We start from the raw sequence: 20,830 nt of genomic DNA, 5'->3' as shown, positions 1-20,830 counted from the left end.
CCCTCCCCCCCCCCCACAAAGGGCTATAAATAGGGCGGGGGGGGGGTGTCATGCGCTGCCGCAGGGGGTTATGGGATACCCGGACGCCTGGGTGGGGGGTGGGGGGTGGGGAGCACCCTGACCCCTCCCCCACCCACGGGGGGACCCAGGGACACACGGGGGCGTGAAGGATATTGGGGGGGGGGTGGGGGGGGTGTCCCCGCCTTTGTGGCCTTGTCCCCCTCCCCCAGGCAGCCTTGGGGTGGGGGGCAGCCGGGGGTGGGGGTGGGGGATAAAGGGGACCCCCCACCCCCCCCCAAACAAGAGGTGGCGGCCCCACGGCAGCATGGGGGGGGCACAGGTGAGCGAGCGAGGGGAGATGTGGGGCTGGGAAGTGGGGCAGGGTGGGGGCCATGGGGACACCCCCGCTGTGGGGCAGCTATGGGGTGGGGGGGCATGGGGACCTTCCCCTCTCCATGCGGCAGCTGTGGGGCAGGGTGGGGGCCATGGGGACACCCCCGCTGTGGGGCAGCTGTGGGACAGGAGGAGGCCTTGGGGAACCCCACTGTGGGGCAGCTATGGGGTGGGGGGGCATGGGGACCTTCCCCTCTCCATGGGGCAGCTGTGGGGCAGCTGTGGGGCGGGGGGGACCCACACAGTCGTGGGGGATTTATGGGGCCATGGGACAGCTGTGGGGCAGGAGGAGTCATGGGGACACTCCCCACCCCACCACCATGGGGCAGGAGGAGGCCATGGGGAGCCCCTCCTGAGCTGCCCCACATTCCCCCCCCCCAAAGGTCTTGGTGCTGGTGACACTGATGGGGACCCCCATGGCCTTGGGGACCCCCATAGCCTTGGGGGGTCCCATAGCGGCGGGGGACCCCATGGCCGTGGGGAGCCCCATGGTTGTGGGGGGCCCCATGGTTGTGGGGAGCCCCATGGCTGGGGGGGGGCCGGGCCGCCCCCCGTGTCGCCCCATTAACGTGACGGTGGCCGTGGAGAAGGACGAGTGTCCCCAGTGCCTGGCCGTGACCACCACGGCTTGTGGGGGCTACTGCCGCACCCGGGTAGGGGGGCTGGGGGTCTGGGGTGGGTCTGGGGGTCTGGGGGTCTGGGGGGGGTGGGGACATGGGGGGATATGTGGGATTATGGGGGGTTTGGGGGTCGTGGGGATAAGGAAGGATGTGGGGACATGGGGGGACTTGGGGGGCTCGGGGGGATGTGGGGGGATGTGGGGGGGTGTGGGAGAAGGTGGGGACATGGGGGGACGTGGGGGGATGTGGGGGGTTTGGGGGTCGTGGGGATAAGGAAGGATGTGGGGACGTTGGGTGATTTGGGGGGTTGTGGGGGGACTTGGGGGGCTCAGGGGGCTGGAGGTTGTGGGGAGACTTGGGGGGGCTGCGGGAGGACTTGGGGGGACGGGGGGATGTGGGGGTGTGTGGGGGGGATGTGGGGGATTTGGGGGTCGTGGGGATAAGGAAGAATGTGGGGATGTGGGGGGATTTGGGGGGTTGTGGGGGGCTGGGGGTTGTGGGGGGACTTGGGGGGCTCAGGGGGCTGGAGGTTGTGGGGAGACTTGGGGGGGCTGTGGGAGGACTTGGGGGGACGGGGGATGTGGGGGTGTGTGGGGGGTTTGGGGGTCGTGGGGATAAGGAAGGCTGTGGGGACATGGTGGGACTTGGGGGGCTCGGGGGGCTGGAGGTCGTGGGGGGACTTGGGGGGGCTGAGGGAGGACTTGGGGGGCTGCAGGAGGACTTGGGGGGACGGGGGGATGTGGGGGGTTTGGGAGGACACAGAGATAAGGAAGGATGGGGGGCCATGGGGGGGCGTGGGGGTGCTCTGGGGGGATGGGGAGGTGTGGGGGGACTTGGGGGGCTCTGGGGAGATGGGGGGTGGGGGGACATGGGGCTAAGGAAGGCTGTGGGGACTTGGGGGGCTGGGGGGGGCGTGAGGGGACTGGGGGTGCTGGGGGGACTTTGAGGGACGGGGGGTTGGGGGGGACATGGGGGGCTGGGGGGGACTTTGGGGGACGGGGGTTGGGGGGGACATGGGGGGCTGGGGGGACTTTGGGGGACGGGGTGTGGGGGGACATGGGGGTAAGAAAGGCTGTGGAGACTTGGGGGGGGCTGTTGAAGGATTTGGGGGGTGGGGGGATGTGGGGGGCCATGGAGGGTTTGGGGGTGCGGGGGGTTATTGGGGTGCGGGGGGGTTATTGGGGTGCGGAGGGTTATTGGGGTGCGGGGGGGTTATTGGGGTGCGGGAGGTTATTGGGGTGCATGAGGGTTATTGGGGTGCGGGAGGTTATTGGGGTGCGGAGGGTTATTGGGGTGCAGGGGAGTTATTGGGGTGCGGGGGGTTATTGGGGTGCGGAGGGTTATTGGGGTGCGGGGGGTTATTGGAGTGCTGGGGGTTATTGGGGTGCGGGGGGGTTATTGGGGTGCGGGAGGTTATTGGGGTGCGGGGGGTTATTGGGGTGCGGGGGGTTATTGGGGTGCAGGAGGTTTATTGGGGTGCTGGGGGTTATTGGGGTGCTGGGGGTTATTGGGGTGCGGGGGGTTATTGGGGTGCGGGAGGGTTATTGGGGTGCGGGGGGTTATTGGGGTGCGGAGGGTTTATTGGGGTGCGGGGGAGTTATTGGGGTGCGGGGGGTTATTGGGGTGCGGGAGGGTTATTGGGGTGCGGGGGGTTTATTGGGGTGCGGGGGAGTTATTGGGGTGCGGGGGGGTATTGGGGTGCGGGAGGGTTATTGGGGTGCGGGGGGTTATTGGGGTGCGGAGGGTTTATTGGGGTGCGGGGGAGTTATTGGGGTGCGGGGGGGTATTGGGGTGCGGGGGAGTTATTGGGGTGCGGGGGGTTATTGGGGTGCAGGAGGGTTATTGGGGTGCAGGGGGTTATTGGGGTGCGGGGGATTATCGGGGTGCGGGGGGTTATTGGGGTGCGGGGAGTTATTGGGGTGCGGGGGGGTATTGGGGTGCTGGGGGTTATTGGGGTGCGGGGGAGTTATTGGGGTGCGGGGGTTATTGGGGTGCATGAGGGTTATTGGGGTGCGGGGGAGTTATTGGGGTGCGGGGGTTATTGGGGTGCAGGGGGGTTATTGGGGTGCGGGGGGTTATTGGGGTGCGGGAGGGTTATTGGGGTGCGGGGGGTTATTGGGGTGCTGGGGGGCTATTGGGGTGTGGGAGGTTATTGGGGTGCGGGGGGTTATTGGGGTGCGGGGGTTATTGGGGTGCGGGGGGTTTATTGGGGTGCTGGGGGTTATCGGGGTGCGGGGGGTTATTGGGGTGCAGGGGAGTTATTGGGGTGCGGGGGGGTTATTGGGGTGCTGGGGGTTATTGGGGTGCGGGGGGTTATTGGGGTGCGGGAGGGTTATTGGGGTGCTGGGGGTTATTGGGGTGTTGGGGGTTATTGGGGTGCGGGGGAGTTATTGGGGTGCGGGGGAGTTATTGGGGTGCTGGGGGTTATTGGGGTGCGGGGAGTTATTGGGGTGCGGGGGGTTATTGGGGTGCGGGGGGGTTATCGGGGTGCGGGGGGTTATTGGGGTGCAGGGGAGTTATTGGGGTGCGGGGGGGTTATTGGGGTGCTGGGGGTTATTGGGGTGCGGGGGGTTATTGGGGTGCATGAGGGTTATTGGGGTGCGGGGGGTTATTGGGGTGCGGGGGGTTATTGGGGTCCGGGGGGGGGTCCCGAGGTCACCCCACCCCCTCCCCCCCCCCAGGAGCCGGTGTACCGCAGCCCCCTGGGCACCCCGTCTCAAGCAGCCTGCACCTATTTCGGGGTGCGCTACGAGCGGTGGGTGTTGGGGGGCTGCCCCCCCGGGATCGACCCCGGCGTCGCCGTCCCCGTGGCCCTTGGCTGCCGCTGCGGCCGCTGCCCCATGGCCACGGCCGACTGCACCGTGGCCGGGCTGGGCCCCGCCTTCTGCGGCGCCCCGGGGGGCTTCGGGGGGCAATAAAGGCACCCCGACACCTCTGGGCGGCGTCTCTGGGCTTTCTTGGGGGGGGGCACCCCCAAACCTGGGGATCTCCAACCTTGGGGACCCTCTGAAACACTCCTGGGGACCCCTGACCTTGAGGACCCCCCAACCTTGAGGACCCCCCCAACCTTGGGGACCCCACAACCTTGAGGATCCCCCAACCTTAAGACCCCCCAGATCTTGGGGACCCCCCCAACCTTGAGGACTCCCAACCATGAGAACACCCAGATCTTGGGGACCCCCCAACCTTGAGGACCCCCCCAACCTTGGGGACCCCCAGATCTTGAGGACCCCCCAACCTTGAGGACCCCCCCAACCTTGGGGACGCCCAGATCTTGAGGACCCCCGAACCTTGAGGACCCCCCTAACCTTGAGGACCCCCCCAACCTTGAGTACCCCCCCAACCTTGGGGACCCACAGATCTTGCGGACCCCCCAACCTTGAGGACCCCCCCAACCTTGAGGACCCCCAGATCTTGAGGACCCCCCAACCTTGAGGACCCCCCCAACCTTGAGGACCCCCAGATCTTGGGGACCCCCCAACCTTGAGGACCCCCCAACCTTAAGACCCCCAGATCTTGGGGACCCCCCCAACCTTGAGGACCCCCCAACCTTGAGGACCCCCCAACCTTGAGGGGCCCCAATCTTGAGGACCCCCCCAACCTTGGGGACCCCCAGATCTTGAGGACCCCCCCAACCTTGGGGACCCCCAAACCTTGAGGACCCCACAACCTTGAGGACCCCCGTATCTTGGGGACCCCCAGATCTTGAGAACCACCCCAACCTTGAGGACCCCCCAACCTTAAGACCCCCAGATCTTGGGGACCCCCCCAACCTTGAGGACCCCCAGATCTTGCGGACCCCCCAACCTTGAGCACCCCCCCAACCTTGAGGACCCCACAACCTTGAGGACCCCCCAACCTTGAGGAGCCCCAGATCTTGGGGACCCCCCAACCTTGAGGACCCCCCAACCTTGGGGACCCCCAGGTCTTGGGGACCCCCCAACCTTGAGGACCCCCCAACCTTGGGGACCCCCAGATCTTGCGGACCCCCCCAACCTTGAGGACCCCCCCAACCTTGAGGACCCCACAACCTTGCGGACCCCACAACCTTGGGGACCCCCAGATCTTGCGGACCCCCCAACCTTGAGGACCCCCCAACCTTGAGGACCCCCAGATCTTGCGGACCCACCAACCTTGAGGACCCCCCAACCTTGGGGACCCCCAGATCTTGCGGACCCCCCAACCTTGAGGACCCCCCCAACCTTGAGGACCCCCCAACCTTGAGGACCCCCAGATCTTGCGGACCCCCCATCCTTGAGGACCCCCCAACCTTGAGGACCCCCAGATCTTGCGGACCCACCAACCTTGAGGACCCCCCCAACCTTGAGGACCCCTGGATCTTGGGGACCCCCCAACCTTGGGGACCCCCCAACCTTTGGGACCCCCCAACCTTAAGAACCCCCAGATCTTGGGGACCCCTAGTTCTTGAAGAACCCAACCTTGAGGACCCCCAGAACTTGAGGACCCCCGACCTTGGGGATCCTCTGTAACCCTCCTGGGGACCCCTGACCTTGGGGACCCCCAACCTTGTGGACCCCCAACCTTGAGGACCCCCAACCTTGTGGACCCCCAACCTTGGGACCTACCAAAACACTCCTGGGGACCCCCAACCTTGAGGGCCCCCAACCTTGAGGGGCCCCAATCTTGAAGACCCCCGACCTTGGGGAACTACACTTTGGGGACCACTGACCTTAGGGACCCCCAAACTGGGGGACCTCAACCTTGGAACCCCTGGAACACTCCTGGGGGTCCCCGAACTTGGAGACCACCCCCAACCTCGAGAAACCCCCCCCACTCCATGATAACCCCAACCTTGGGGACCCCCAACCTTAGGGACCCCCAGGCTTACAGACCCTCTGAAACACTCTTGGAGACCCCCAACCTTGGAGACCCCCAAACTTTGGGGACCCCCAAACTTAAGAACCCCCAGCCTTGAAGACCCCCAAACCTTGGGGACCTCAACCCTGGGGACCCCAACATTGAAGACCCCCCCAAACCTTGAAGACCCCAACCCTTTGAACCCCAACCTTGGGGACCCCCAACCTTGGAGACCCCCCCAAACCTTGAAGACCCCAACCTTGGGGACCCCTTAAAGCACTCTTGTGGACCCCCAAACTTGAAGACCCCCGCCCAAACTTGGGAGACCCCCCACTATGAGGATCCAAAAGTTGGGGACCCCTGACCTTGGGGAACCCCTTGAAGCATTCCTGGGGACCCCCAACCTTGGAGACCCCCAACCTTGAAGACCCCCAACCCTTCGAACCCCAACCTTGGAGACCTCAACCTTGAAGACCCCCTGAAGCACCCCTGGGGCCCCCAACCTTGATGACCCCCAACCTTGAAGACCCCAACCCTTGGAACCCCAACCTTGGAGACCCCCTCAAGCACTCCTGGGGACCCCCAGCCTTGATGACCCCCAACCTTGAAGACCCCAACCATGAAGCACTCCTGGGGACCCCCAGCCTTGATGACCCCCAACCTTGAAGACCCCAACCATGAAGCATTCCTGGGGACCCCCAGCCTTGATGACCCCCAACCCTTGGAACCCCAACCTTGGAGACCCCCTCAAGCACTCCTGGGGACCCCCAAACTTGATGATCCCCAACCTTGAAGACCCCAACCCTTGGAACCCCAACCTTGGAGACCCCCTCAAGCACTCCTGGGGAACCCCCAACCTTGGAGACCTCAACCTTGGAGACCCCCTGAAGCACTCCTGGGGCCCCCAGCCTTGATGACCCCCAACCTTGGAGACCCCAACCCTTGGAACCCCAACCTTGGAGACCCCCTCAAGCACTCCTGGGGGCCCCCAACCTTGAAGACCCCAACCTTGAAGCATTCCTGGGGACCCCCAGCCTTGATGACCCCCAACCTTGAAGACCCCAACCTTGAAGCACTCCTGGGGACCCCCAGCCTTGATGACCCCCAACCTTGAAGACCCCAACCTTGAAGCATTCCTGGGGACCCCCAGCCTTGATGACCCCCAACCTTGATGACCCCCAACCCTTGGAACCCCAACCTTGGAGACCCCCTCAAGCACTCCTGGGGACCCCCAAACTTGATGACCCCCAACCTTGGAGACCCCAACCCTTGGAACCCCAACCTTGGAGACCCCCCTCAAGCATTCCTGGGGGCCCCCAACCTTGAAGACCCCAACCTTGAAGCACTCCTGGGGACCCCCAGCCTTGATGACCCCCAACCTTGAAGACCCCAACCTTGAAGCATTCCTGGGGACCCCCAGCCTTGATGACCCCCAACCTTGATGACCCCCAACCCTTGGAACCCCAACCTTGGAGACCCCCTCAAGCACTCCTGGGGACCCCCAAACTTGATGACCCCCAACCTTGGAGACCTCAACCCTTGGAACCCCAACCTTGGAGACCCCCCTCAAGCATTCCTGGGGGCCCCCAACCTTGAAGACCCCAACCTTGAAGCACTCCTGGGGACCCCCAGCCTTGATGACCCCCAACCTTGAAGACCCCAACCTTGAAGCATTCCTGGGGACCCCCAGCCTTGATGACCCCCAACCTTGATGACCCCCAACCCTTGGAACCCCAACCTTGGAGACCCCCTCAAGCACTCCTGGGGGCCCCCAGCCTTGATGACCCCCAACCTTGAAGACCCCAACCCTTGGAACCCCAACCTTGGAGACCCCCTCAAGCACTCCTGGGGACCCCCAGCCTTGATGACCCCCAACCTTGAAGACCCCAACCCTTGGAACCCCAACCTTGGAGACCCCCTCAAGCACTCCTGGGGGCCCCCAACCTTGATGACCCCCAACCTTGAAGACCCCCTCAAGCACTCCTGGGGGCCCCCAACCTTGAGGACCCCAACCTTGAAGCACTCCTGGGGACCCCCAGCCTTGATGACCCCCAACCTTGAAGACCCCAACCCTTGGAGACCCCCAACCTTGGAGACCCCCAACCTTGAAGACCCCAACCCTTGGAGACCCCCAACCTTGGAGACCCCCTCAAGCACTCCTGAGGACCCCCAATCTTGGAGACCCCCCCCAACCTTGGTGACCCCAGCTGCCAGGCACGGGCTGGGTCCCATCTTCTGAGCCCACCTAGATGGTGGGGACCCGAGCGCCGTGGTGAAAACGCGGTTGTCCGAGGGGCTGGAGAAGAGGTTGGCCAACGGGACGGTGCCGGCGCCCCACACCGGGCCCTCCCGCCGGAGGAAGGGCAAAACCAAACCCCAGCTGGGCTTCAGACCCCCAGAGGTCTCCTTCAGGAGAGCAGGTTTCCACCAGGAACTGGAGCCCCCCAAGCCCCACGCGCGGCGCAACCCACCCAACCGTCTCCACGGGACCTTCAGACCACGCTCCTCTTCCTCACCCCTCAACGGGGCGTCCTCCGAGCTGCTAAAAAAGGGGGGGGAGGAGCAAAAAGAAGCATCTTCCACCCTACTGGTGCTCCTTCCTCTCCCATCTTAGGACAACACGGCGCGGGGTTGGCTTTGCCCAACTCTTTATTGAGGGCAGAAGGTTCTGCCTGGTGGGTACATCAACATGGAGGAGGTACGCCCATCCCTTGACGCCGGCCCATGGTGGACCCAGATTTAGGCGGTGGAACCCTCTCGATTCTCCACGACGACCCTGATGATGGACTTGGCAGCGTTGGACATGGTGGCCGTGACCCTCACGTGGCCGGCGGAGACTATGACGGGCTCCTGGCACGCGCCCAGCTTGACTCGGTGGAGCATGGTTTCGTTGCTGGAGCTGGCGGGGTCACCTCTGTACATCCTCTGGTAGATGGTCTCCAAGTTGCCGAGGTGGGCTTTGTCCATGGAGATCTCCACGGCAAGCTCCATGTAGAAAATGTTGTAGTCGAAGGGGTTGGAGAAGAGGATGGCCAAGGTGAAGGTGTCCGCCTCGTAGACCAGGAGCCCCACGCTCCCCCGGAAACGGAGCATGGAGTTGGTGAACTGGCAACTCTCCGTGGCACCCGGTGGGATCCTGGGACACGGCGGCTTGGAGCTGTAGCCGCTGAAGCAGTAGCTCCTGGAAGGAGAACAGGGGTGGGGGGGGATGGGGACCATGGGGGCTCATGAGGGAGATGGTCCCACTCATGGGGAGATGGTCCCACCAGGGGGAGATGGTCCCACCACAGGGAGATGGTCCCACCACGGGGAGATGGTCCCACTCATGGGGAGATGGTCCCACCACAGGGAGATGGTCCCACCACGGGGAGATGGTCCCACCATGGGGAGATGGTCCCACCACGGGGAGATGTTCCCACCACGGGGAGATGGCCCCACTACAGGGAGATGGTTCCACCACGGGGAGATGTTCCCACCAGGGGGAGATGGTTCCACCACGGGGAGATGGTCCCACCACAGGGAGATGGTCCCACCACAGGGAGATGGTCCCACCATGGGGAGATGGTCCCACCACAGGGAGATGGTCCCACTCATGGGGAGATGGACCCACCACGGGGAGATGGTTCCACTCATGGGGAGATGGTCCCACTCATGGGGAGATGGTCCCACCACGGGGAGATGGTCCCACCAGGGGGAGATGGTCCCACCACGGGGAGATGGTCCCACCATGGGGAGATGGTCCCACCACTGGGAGATGGTCCCACCACGGGGAGATTGTCCCACCACGGGGAGATGGTCCCACCACAGGGAGATTGTCCCACCATGGGGAGATGGTCCCACCAGGGGGAGATGGTCCCACCATGGGGAGATGGTCCCACTCATGGGGAGATGGTCCCACCATAGGGAGAATGTCCCACCATGGGGAGATAGTCCCACCACGGGGAGATGGTCCCACCACGGGGAGGTGGTCCCACCAGGGGGAGATGGTTCCACCATGGGGAGATGGACCTACCACAGGGAGATGGTCCCACCATGGGGAGATGGACCCACAATGGGGAGATGGTTCCACTCATGGGGAGATGGTCCCACCACAGGGAGATGGTCCCACCACAGGGAGATGGTCCCACTCATGGGGAGATGTTCCCACCAGGGGGAGATGGTCCCACCACAGGGATATGGTCCCACTCATGGGGAGATGTTCCCACCAGGGGGAGATGGTCCCACCACAGGGATATGGTCCCACTCATGGGGAGATGTTCCCACCAGGGGGAGATGGTCCCACCACAGGGAGATGGTCCCACCACGGGGAGATGTTTCCACCAGGGGGAGATGGTCCCACCATGAAAAGATGGTCCCACCAGGGGGAGATGTTCCCACCACAGGGAGATGGTCCCACCGCGGGGAGATGGACCCACCACAGGGAGATGGTCCCACTCATGGGGAGATGTTCCCACCAGGGGGAGATGGTCCCACTACGGGGAGGTGGTCCCACCACAGGGAGATGGTCCCACTCATGGGGAGATGTTCCCACCAGGGGGAGATGGTCCCACCACATGGAGATGGTCCCACCATGGGGAGATGGACCCACCACGGGGAGATGTTCCCACCAGGGGGAGATGGTCCCACTCATGGGGAGATGTTCCCACCACGGGGAGATGGTCCCGCCACGGGGAGATGGTCCCACCACAGGGAGATGGTCCCACTCATGGGGAGATGTTCCCACCACAGGGAGATGGTCCCACGACAGGGAGATGGTCCCACTCATGGGGAGATGTTTCCACCACGGGGAGATGGTCCCACCACAGGGAGATGGTCCCACCACGGGGGGATGGTCCCACCACGGGGAGCTGGTTTCACCACAGGGAGATGGTCCTACCAGGGGGAGATGGTCCCACCAGGGGTAGATGGTTCCACCACAGGGAAGTGGTCCCACTCATGGGGAGATGGTCCCACCACGGGGAGATGGTCCCACCAGGGGGAGATGGTCCCACCACGGGGAGATGGTCCCACCATGGGGAGATGGTCCCACCACTGGGAGATGGTCCCACCACGGGGAGATTGTCCCACCACGGGGAGATGGTCCCACCACAGGGAGATTGTCCCACCATGGGGAGATGGTCCCACCAGGGGGAGATGGTCCCACCATGGGGAGATGGTCCCACTCATGGGGAGATGGTCCCACCATAGGGAGAATGTCCCACCATGGGGAGATAGTCCCACCACGGGGAGATGGTCCCACCACGGGGAGGTGGTCCCACCAGGGGGAGATGGTTCCACCATGGGGAGATGGACCTACCACAGGGAGATGGTCCCACCATGGGGAGATGGACCCACAATGGGGAGATGGTTCCACTCATGGGGAGATGGTCCCACCACAGGGAGATGGTCCCACCACAGGGAGATGGTCCCACTCATGGGGAGATGTTCCCACCAGGGGGAGATGGTCCCACCACAGGGATATGGTCCCACTCATGGGGAGATGTTCCCACCAGGGGGAGATGGTCCCACCACAGGGATATGGTCCCACTCATGGGGAGATGTTCCCACCAGGGGGAGATGGTCCCACCACAGGGAGATGGTCCCACCACGGGGAGATGTTTCCACCAGGGGGAGATGGTCCCACCATGAAAAGATGGTCCCACCAGGGGGAGATGTTCCCACCACAGGGAGATGGTCCCACCGCGGGGAGATGGACCCACCACAGGGAGATGGTCCCACTCATGGGGAGATGTTCCCACCAGGGGGAGATGGTCCCACTACGGGGAGGTGGTCCCACCACAGGGAGATGGTCCCACTCATGGGGAGATGTTCCCACCAGGGGGAGATGGTCCCACCACATGGAGATGGTCCCACCATGGGGAGATGGACCCACCACGGGGAGATGTTCCCACCAGGGGGAGATGGTCCCACTCATGGGGAGATGTTCCCACCACGGGGAGATGGTCCCGCCACGGGGAGATGGTCCCACCACAGGGAGATGGTCCCACTCATGGGGAGATGTTCCCACCACAGGGAGATGGTCCCACGACAGGGAGATGGTCCCACTCATGGGGAGATGTTTCCACCACGGGGAGATGGTCCCACCACAGGGAGATGGTCCCACCACGGGGGGATGGTCCCACCACGGGGAGCTGGTTTCACCACAGGGAGATGGTCCTACCAGGGGGAGATGGTCCCACCAGGGGTAGATGGTTCCACCACAGGGAAGTGGTCCCACCACATGGAGATGGTCCCACCACGGGGAGATGGTCCCACCACAGGGAGATGGACCCACCACGGGGAGATGGTCCCACTCATGGGGAGATGTTCCCACCGCGGGGAGATAGTCCCACCACAGGGAGATGGTCCCACCACAGGGAGATGGTCCCACTCACGGGGAGATGTTCCCACCAGGGGGAGATGGACCCACCACAGGGAGATGGTCCCACCACAGGGAGATGGTCCCACCAGGGGGAGATGATCCCACCACGGGGAGATAGTCCCACCACAGGGAGGTGGTCCCACTCATGGGGAGATGGTCCCACTCATGGGGAGATGGTCCCACCACAGGGAGATGGTCCCACCAGGGGGAGATGGTCCCACCACGGGGAGATGGTCCCACCACAGGGAGATGGACCCACCACGGGGAGATGGTCCCACCTGGGGGAGATGGTCCCACCGCGGGGAGATGATCCCACCACAGGGAGGTGGTCCCACCACGGGGAGATGGTCCCACCACAGGGAATGGTCCCACCAGGGGGAGATGGTCCCACCAGGGGGAGATGGTTCCACCACGGGGAGATGGTCCCACCACAGGGAGATGGTCCCACCACGGGGAGATGGTTCCACCATGGGGAGATGTTCCCACCAGGGGGAGATGGTTCCACCACGGGGAGATGGTCCCACCACAGGGAGATGGTCCCACCACAGGGAGATGGTCCCACCACGGGGAGATGGTCCCACCACAGGGAGATTGTCCCACCAGGGGGAGATGGTCCCGCCACGGGGAGATGGTCCCACCACAATGGGATGGTCCCACCACGGGGAGATGGTCCCACCAGGGGGAGATGGTCCCACCACGGGGAGATGGTCCCACCACGGGGAGATGGTCCCACCACAGGGAGATGGTCCCACCGCGGGGAGATGGTCACACCAGGGGGAGATGGTCCCACCAGGGGGACATGGTCCCACCACGGGGAGGTGGTCCCACCACAGGGAGATGGTCCCACCGCGGGGAGGTGGTCCCACCATGGGGAGATGGTCCCACCACGGGGAGATGGTCCCACCATGGGGAGATGGTCCCACTACGGGGAGGTGGTCCCACCACAGGGAGATGGTCCCACCACGGGGAGATGTTTCCACCACGGGGAGATGGTCCCACTCATGGGGAGATGGTCCCACCACAGGGAGATGGTCCCACTAGGGGGAGATGGTCCCACCACGGGGAGATGTTTCCACCACGGGGAGATGGTCCCACTCATGGGGAGATGGTCCCACCACAGGGAGGTGGTCCCACCACGGGGAGATGGTCCCACTCATGGGGAGATGGTTCCACCACAGGGAGGTGGTCCCACCATGGGGAGATTGTCCCACCAGGGGGAGATGGTCCCACCACGGGGAGATTGTCCCACCACAATGGGATGGTCCCACCACGGGGAGATGGTCCCACCACAGGGAGATGGTCCCACCACGGGGAGATGGTCCCACCACGGGGAGATGGTCCCACCACAGGGAGATGGTCCCACCGCGGGGAGGTGGTCCCACCACAGGGAGGTGGTCCCACCACGGGGAGGTGGTCCCACCAGGGGGAGATGGTCCCACCACGGGGACATGGTCCCACCACGGGGAGTTGGTCCCACCACAGGGAGATGGTCCCACCACGGGGAGGTGGTCCCACCATGGGGAGATGGTCCCACCACGGGGAGATGGTCCCACCGCGGGGAGATGGTCCCACTACGGGGAGATGTTTCCACCACGGGGAGATGGTCCCACTCATGGGGAGATGGTCCCACCACAGGGAGGTGGTTCCACCAGGGGGAGATGGTCCCACCACGGGGAGATCTTTCCACCACGGGGAGATGGTCCCACTCATAGGGAGATGGTCCCACCACAGGGAGGTGGTCCCACCAGGGGGAGATGGTCCCACCACGGGGAGATGGTCCCACCACGGGGAGATGGTCCCACTCATGGGGAGATGGTTCCACCACGGGGAGGTGGTCCCACCATGGGGAGATTGTCCCACCAGGGGAAGATGGTCCCACCGCGGGGAGGTGGTCCCACCACGGGGAGGTGGTCCCACCACGGGTAGATGGTCCCACCACATGGAGATGGTCCCACCACGGGGAGGTGGTCCCACCAGGGGGAGGTGGTCCCACCACGGGGAGGTGGTCCCACCACAGGGAGGTGGTCCCACCACGGGGAGATTGTCCCACCGCGGGGAGATGGTCCCACCACAGGGAGATGGTCCTACCACAGGGAGGTGGTCCCACCATGGGGAGGTGGTCCCACCACGGGGAGGTGGTCCCACCACGGGGAGGTGGTCCCACCACAGGGAGGTGGTCCCACCACAGGGAGATGGTCCCACCAGGGGGAGATGGTCCCACCACAGGGAGGTGCTCCCACCATGGGGAGGTGGTCCCACCACGGGGAGATGGTCCCACCACAGGGAGGTGGTCCCACTACAGGGAGATGGTCCCACCACATGGAGATGTTTCCACCACGGGGAGGTGGTCCCACCACGGGGAGGTGGTCCCACCACAGGGAGATGGTCCCACCATGGGGAGATGGTCCCACCACAGGGAGATGGTCCCACCACGGGGAGATGGTCCCACCACATGGAGATGGTCCCACCACGGGGAGGTGGTCCCACCATGGGGAGGTGGTCCCACCACGGGGAGGTGGTCCCACCACGGGGAGGTGGTCCCACCACAGGGAGATGGTCCCACCAGGGGGAGATGGTCCCACCATGGGGAGATGGTCCCACCACGGGGAGGTGGTCCCACCACAGGGAGGTGGTCCCACCACAAGGAGGTGGTCCCTCCAGGGGGAGGTGGTCCCACCACGGGGAGATGGTCCCACCACAGGGAGATGGTCCCACCACGGGGAGATGGTCCCACCATGGGGAGATGGTCCCACCACGGGGAGATGGTCCAACTTGGACCTTCCACCTGGATCCTGGGGTCCCTTCCACCCCCCAGAGCCCCCCCTCCCAGCCTTACCTGGGGCTGTGGAAGGTGACATCATGGGTTTTGTTGGTGATCTCAATGTCCACGCTGCGCTCCATGGACTGCCACACCACTTGTTCACTCATCTTTTTTGTTATCTCTGCAGCTCTTGGTTCCTCCTGGAGAGCTGGACCTGGTGATCCTTAATGGTTCCTTCCTACCAGGATCTTCTAAGATCCTCTGGTGGAAAGCGGAAGGTTCCGGAGTGGAAAATAATCCAACATCCTGGTAACGCCCGGGCAAAGGCCGCCTTGGCCTTGATGATCTTTACGTGTCAGTAGCTCCTGATATCCAAAGTCCTCAACCAGGCGGTGGGTGTTTCTGTTGCTATCATGACAGATTTGAGGGGAAAAAAGCATTTTTTGGGTACCCTGGCGCCATTTTTAGTGAGGGGGGAGGACACACACACAAAAAAAAAAAGCCCCATGGGGAGATTAATTTTAAATTAAGTCGAATTTTAATTTTAAATCTTTATTTTCTGCCGAGGGGGGCGCGTTGCCTCATATACTGGAACAGGCAATAAATTCAAAGTTCTCCGAGATAAACTCTCCCGCGACGGTCATGGCCGTTCTTTGTGGCCTTGGCAGGGTCCTTCCCCCATCCCAAAGGAGAGATCCCTGGGGAATTCGGGGGGGGGTGGGCAGGAGAGACGCCCCACCCCCCCCACACACCCCAACATACGCTTGGAAAGCTCAGGTATCTCCCGGTGCCTCCACGATGACGCAAGAGCTTCTTCCATCCCTCGGGAAGAGCCGCGGCACAAATTAGGGGGCTGGTTTTGAGGTCCGAGCATGGAGACCCCCAAATAAAACCTTCTCCCCTCCCTCCTTCCCACCCAAGAAATGAATCCATGAAGGTCAGGGTGAGTCGCGCCCCAAAAGCCATCTGAGCCTCCCCGAAACCCCGTTACCAGGATCCACGCCTGGTCCCACCGGCTTCACGTCAGCGTCCCCTGGGAAAATCCGCCCCGTGGGAGGGGGACGGCGAAGGGTCCGGCTCTTCCCAGGTGGCCTGGAAGGGGGCTGGAGTGAGGGGGGGGTCGGTCTCGTCCCCCAGGAACAAGCGGTGGGACGAGGGGAAACGGCCTCGAGCTGCGCCAGGGCAGGTTTAGGTTGGGTTTCAGGGAAAATGTCTTTACCCGAGAGCGGTCGGGGTCGGAACGGGCTGCCCGGAGCGGTGGGGGAGTCCCCAGGCCTGCGGGGGGGCAGCTGACGGGTAGACGTGGGGCTTGGGGACGTGGTTTAGGAGGTCTGGGGGGGTTGGGTTGGTGGAGTTGGGGCGTTGGGTTGGGGGTTGGGGCGTTGGGATGGGGTTGGTAGCGTTGGGTTGGGGGTTGGTGGCGTTGGGTTGGTGGTTGGTAGTGTTGGGTTGGGGGTTGGTGGCGTTGGGTTGGGGTTGGTGGCGTTGGGTTGGTGGTTGGTGGCGTTGGGTTGGTGGTTGGTGGCGTTGGATTGGGGGTTGGGGCGTTGGGTTGGGGGTTGGGGCGTTGGGTTGGTGGTTGGGGCGTTGGGTTGGGGGTTGGGGCGTTGGGTTGGTGGTTGGGGCGTTGGGTTGGGGGTTGGTGGCGTTGGGTTGGGGGTTGGTAGCGTTGGGTTGGGGGTTGGTGGTGTTGGGTTGGTGGTTGGTGGAGTTGGGTTGGGGGTTGGTGGTGTTGGGTTGGGGTTGGTAGCGTTGGGTTGGGGGTTGGTGGCGTTGGGTTGGGGTTGGTAGCGTTGGGTTGGGGGTTGGTGGTGTTGGGTTTGGGGTTGGGGCGTTGGGTTGGGGGTTGGTGGAGTTGGGTTGGGGTTTGGTGGTGTTGGGTTGGGAGTTGGTGGCGTTGTGTTGGGGGTTGGCGGCGTTGGGTTGGGAGTTGGTGGCGTTGGGTTGGGGGTGGGGGTCATTGGGTTGGTGGTTGGTGGTGTTGGGTTGGTGGTTGGTGGTGTTGGGTTGGTAGTTGGTGGTGCTGGGTTGGTGGTTGGGGCGTTGGGTTGGGGGTTGGTGGAGTTGGGTTGGTGGTTGGTGGAGTTGGGTTGAGGGTTGGTGGCGTTGGGTTGGGGGTTGGTGGTGTTGGGTTGGGGGTTGGGGCGTTGGGTTGGGGGTTGGTGGTGTTCGGTTGGGGGTTGGGGCGTTGGGTTGGGGGTTGGTGGCGTTGGGTTGGGGGTTGGTGGTGTTGGGTTGGTGATTGGTGGAGTTGGGTTGGGGGTTGGTGGCGTTGGGTTGGGGGTTGGTGGAGTTGGGTTGGGGGTTGGTGGAGTTGGGTTGGGGGTTGGTGGCGTTGGGTTGGGGGTTGGTGGCGTTGGGTTGGTGGTTGGTGGAGTTGGGTTGAGGGTTGGTGGCGTTGGGTTGGGGGTTGGTGGTGTTGGGTTGGGGGTTGGGGCGTTGGGTTGGGGGTTGGTGGTGTTGGGTTGGGGGTTGGGGCGTTGGGTTGGGGGTTGGTGGCGTTGGGTTGGGGGTTGGTGGAGTTGGGTTGGTGGTTGGTGGAGTTGGGTTGGGGGTTGGTGGCGTTGGGTTGGGGGTTGGTGGTGTTGGGTTGGTGGTTGGTGGAGTTGGGTTGGCGGTTGGTGGAGTTGGGTTGGTGGTTGGTGGCGTTGGGTTGGTGGTTGGTGGCGTTGGGTTGGGGGTTGGTGGCGTTGGGTTGGGGGTTGGTGGTGTTGGGTTGGGGGTTGGGGCGTTGGGTTGGGGGTTGGTGGAGTTGGGTTGGGGGTTGGTGGCGTTGGGTTGGGGGTTGGTGGTGTTGGGTTGGTGGTTGGTGGCGTTGGGTTGGTGGTTGGTGGCGTTGGGTTGGTGGTTGGTGGAGTTGGGTTGGTGGTTGGTGGAGTTGGGTTGGGGGTTGGTGGAGTTGGGTTGGGGGTTGGTGGTGTTGGGTTGGGGGTTGGGGCGTTGGGTTGGGGGTTGGTGGCGTTGGGTTGGGGGTTGGTGGCGCTGGGTTGGGGGTTGGTGGTGTTGGGTTGGGGGTTGGTGGTGTTGGGGTTGGGGGTTGGTGGCGTTGGGTTGGTGGTTGGTGGAGTTGGGTTGGGGGTTGGTGGAGTTGGGTTGGGGGTTGGTGGTGTTGGGTTGGGGGTTGGGGCGTTGGGTTGGGGGTTGGTGGCGTTGGGTTGGGGGTTGGTGGCGCTGGGTTGGGGGTTGGTGGTGTTGGGTTGGTGGTTGGTGGTGTTGGGTTGGCGGTTGGTGGTGTTGGGTTGGGAGTTGGTGGCGTTGTGTTGGGGGTTGGCGGCGTTGGGTTGGGAGTTGGTGGCGTTGGGTTGGGGGTGGGGGTCATTGGGTTGGTGGTTGGTGGAGTTGGGTTGGTGGTTGGTGGTGTTGGGTTGGTAGTTGGTGGTGCTGGGTTGGTGGTTGGGGCGTTGGGTTGGGGGTTGGTGGAGTTGGGTTGGTGGTTGGTGGAGTTGGGTTGAGGGTTGGTGGCGTTGGGTTGGGGGTTGGTGGTGTTGGGTTGGGGGTTGGGGCGTTGGGTTGGGGGTTGGTGGTGTTGGGTTGGGGGTTGGGGCGTTGGGTTGGGGGTTGGTGGCGTTGGGTTGGGGGTTGGTGGTGTTGGGTTGGTGATTGGTGGAGTTGGGTTGGGGGTTGGTGGCGTTGGGTTGGTGGTTGGTGGAGTTGGGTTGGGGGTTGGTGGCGTTGGGTTGGGGGTTGGTGGCGTTGGGTTGGTGGTTGGTGGAGTTGGGTTGAGGGTTGGTGGAGTTGGGTTGGGGGTTGGTGGTGTTGGGTTGGGGGTTGGGGCGTTGGGTTGGGGGTTGGTGGTGTTGGGTTGGGGGTTGGGGCGTTGGGTTGGGGGTTGGTGGTGTTGGGTTGGGGGTTGGTGGAGTTGGGTTGGTGGTTGGTGGAGTTGGGTTGGGGGTTGGTGGCGTTGGGTTGGTGGTTGGTGGAGTTGGGTTGGTGGTTGGTGGCGTTGGGTTGGTGGTTGGTGGAGTTGGGTTGGGGGTTGGTGGCGTTGGGTTGGGGGTTGGTGGTGTTGGGTTGGTGGTTGGTGGCGTTGGGTTGGGGGTTGGTGGCGTTGGGTTGGTGGTTGGTGGAGTTGGGTTGGGGGTTGGTGGAGTTGGGTTGGGGGTTGGTGGTGTTGGGTTGGGGGTTGGGGCGTTGGGTTGGGGGTTGGTGGCGTTGGGTTGGGGGTTGGTGGCGCTGGGTTGGGGGTTGGTGGTGTTGGGTTGGGGGTTGGTGGCGTTAGGTTGGGGGTTGGTGGCGTTGGGTTGGGGGTTGGGGCGTTGGGTTGGCGGTTGGTGGTGTTGGGTTGGGGGTTGGTGGAGTTGGGTTGGGGGTTGGTGGAGTTGGGGTGGGGGTTGGTGGTGTTGGGTTGGGGGTTGGTGGAGTTGGGTTGGGGGTTGGTGGAGTTGGGTTGGTGGTTGGTGGCGTTGGGTTGGGGGTTGGTGGTGTTGGGTTGGCGGTTGGTGGCGTTGGGTTGGTGGCGTTGGGTTGGCAGTTGGTGGCGTTGGGTTGGTGGCGTTGAGTTGGAAGTTGGTGGCGTTGGGTTGGTGGCGTTGGGTTGGTGGCATTGGGTTGGGGGTTGGTGGAGTTGGGTTGGCGGTTGGTGGCGTTGGGTTGGTGGCATTGGGTTGGGGGTTGGTGGAGTTGGGTTGGCGGTTGGTGGCGTTGGGTTGGTGTCGTTGGGTTGGAAGTTGGTGGCGTTGGGTTGGTGGAGTTGGGTTGGGGGTTGGTGGCGTTGGGTTGGCGGTTGGTGGCTTTGAGTTGGTGGCATTGGGTTGGAAGTTGGTGGCATTGGGTTGGCGGTTGGTGGTGTTGCGTTGGTGGGGTTGGGTTGGAAGTTGGTGGCATTGGGTTGGCGGTTGGTGGCGTTGAGTTGGTGGGGTTGGGTTGGAAGTTGGTGGCATTGGGTTGGCGGTTGGTGGCGTTGAGTTGGTGGCGTTGGGTTGGAAGTTGGTGGCATTGGGTTGGCGGTTGGTGGTGTTGCGTTGGCCGTTGACAGCATTGGGTTGGCGTTTGGGGCTGTTATGTTGGCGGTTGGGCTTGATTGTAAGAGACCAACCCCCCCTTGGATACAAGGAGCGCCGTATTTGTGTAGTTCACCAGAATCTAGACTTTCCTTTTCGATTAAACATCATTAATACTCAGTGTAAGACTGGGGACGGGACCTCTCGGCCGTCAGCTCACTCGTGTAATTAATGACAAGCGTTTCTTTTTAGAAGAAAAACGAGCGGTGGCTGCTAAGAGGAAACAGTGTTAAGGTGTTCCTGTGTCCCGGGGGTTACGAAGCCTCAGCCATCAAGGCCACCAAAGACCCCTGAGGAGACGAAAGCACGCGCGGAGGAACCCGAAGCGGAGCCAAGAAGAATGACTCGGTGCCATTGTATAACTTACGTTGATCAGCATGAATTAGGTGGAAGATGTAAGGATTTATTGTACAACTCTAATGAGGTAACCGGCATCGGGGCGCTTGATTTGTGGAAAACCACCGAGCGCCCAGCCTTGGGCGACCCTGAAATAAATCAGCAACGTCTCCCCTGAGCGTGCGACCATTGGCTCGTTGCGCGCCGGGCGACGGAGCCGCTTTTTGGCCAACACGATGATCCTGGAGGTCTCGCCCGACCTTAACGACGCTATGATTCAATGATTCTATGAACTTCAAGGACCAGCAGCGGAAACGTCCTGCGACTGATGCCGTAAAAGCCGGTTTAAAGAACGATCCAAGGCTCGGTTTTGGAGTTTCGGAAAGCCGGCGTTGCTTCGTTCCAGCGCCGGCTGCACGGAAAGGAAAAGGGAACAATTTGGCCTAGAAGGCGCTGAAAAACTGGACAATTGGTGAAGGGCCGGAACTGGGGGGAAGGGAATGGTTGTCTGTCTTGACATCAGTAAGGCATTCGGCCCGTC

At 63.3% G+C, this 20,830-nt stretch overlaps 1 protein-coding gene across 1 annotated transcript; it reads left to right on the top strand.

The window, feature by feature from the left end:
* The first annotated feature begins 131 nt into the window (after positions 1–131).
* LOC135311360 (lutropin subunit beta-like) lies at positions 132–3,951 on the top strand. The gene is made up of 3 exons (XM_064440503.1): positions 132–340; positions 777–1,046; positions 3,695–3,951. The coding sequence occupies exons 1-3, from the start codon at positions 326–328 to the stop codon at positions 3,929–3,931; spliced, it is 522 nt and encodes a 173-aa protein (XP_064296573.1). The 5' UTR covers positions 132–325; the 3' UTR covers positions 3,932–3,951.
* The last annotated feature ends 16,879 nt before the right edge of the window (positions 3,952–20,830 follow it).

This window comes from Phalacrocorax carbo, unplaced genomic scaffold (assembly GCF_963921805.1).
Source record: "Phalacrocorax carbo unplaced genomic scaffold, bPhaCar2.1 SCAFFOLD_223, whole genome shotgun sequence".
Lineage (NCBI taxonomy): Eukaryota > Metazoa > Chordata > Aves > Suliformes > Phalacrocoracidae > Phalacrocorax > Phalacrocorax carbo.
The sequence above is the reverse complement of the archived record's forward strand: the minus strand, read 5'-3'. Positions and strand labels throughout refer to the sequence as shown.

Coding starts and splice junctions, on each gene's coding strand:
- LOC135311360 (XM_064440503.1), top strand. Junction 1,047..3,694: donor GGGGCTACTGCCGCACCCGG/GTAGGGGGGCTG, acceptor CCCCCCCCCCAG/GAGCCGGTGTACCGCAGCCC.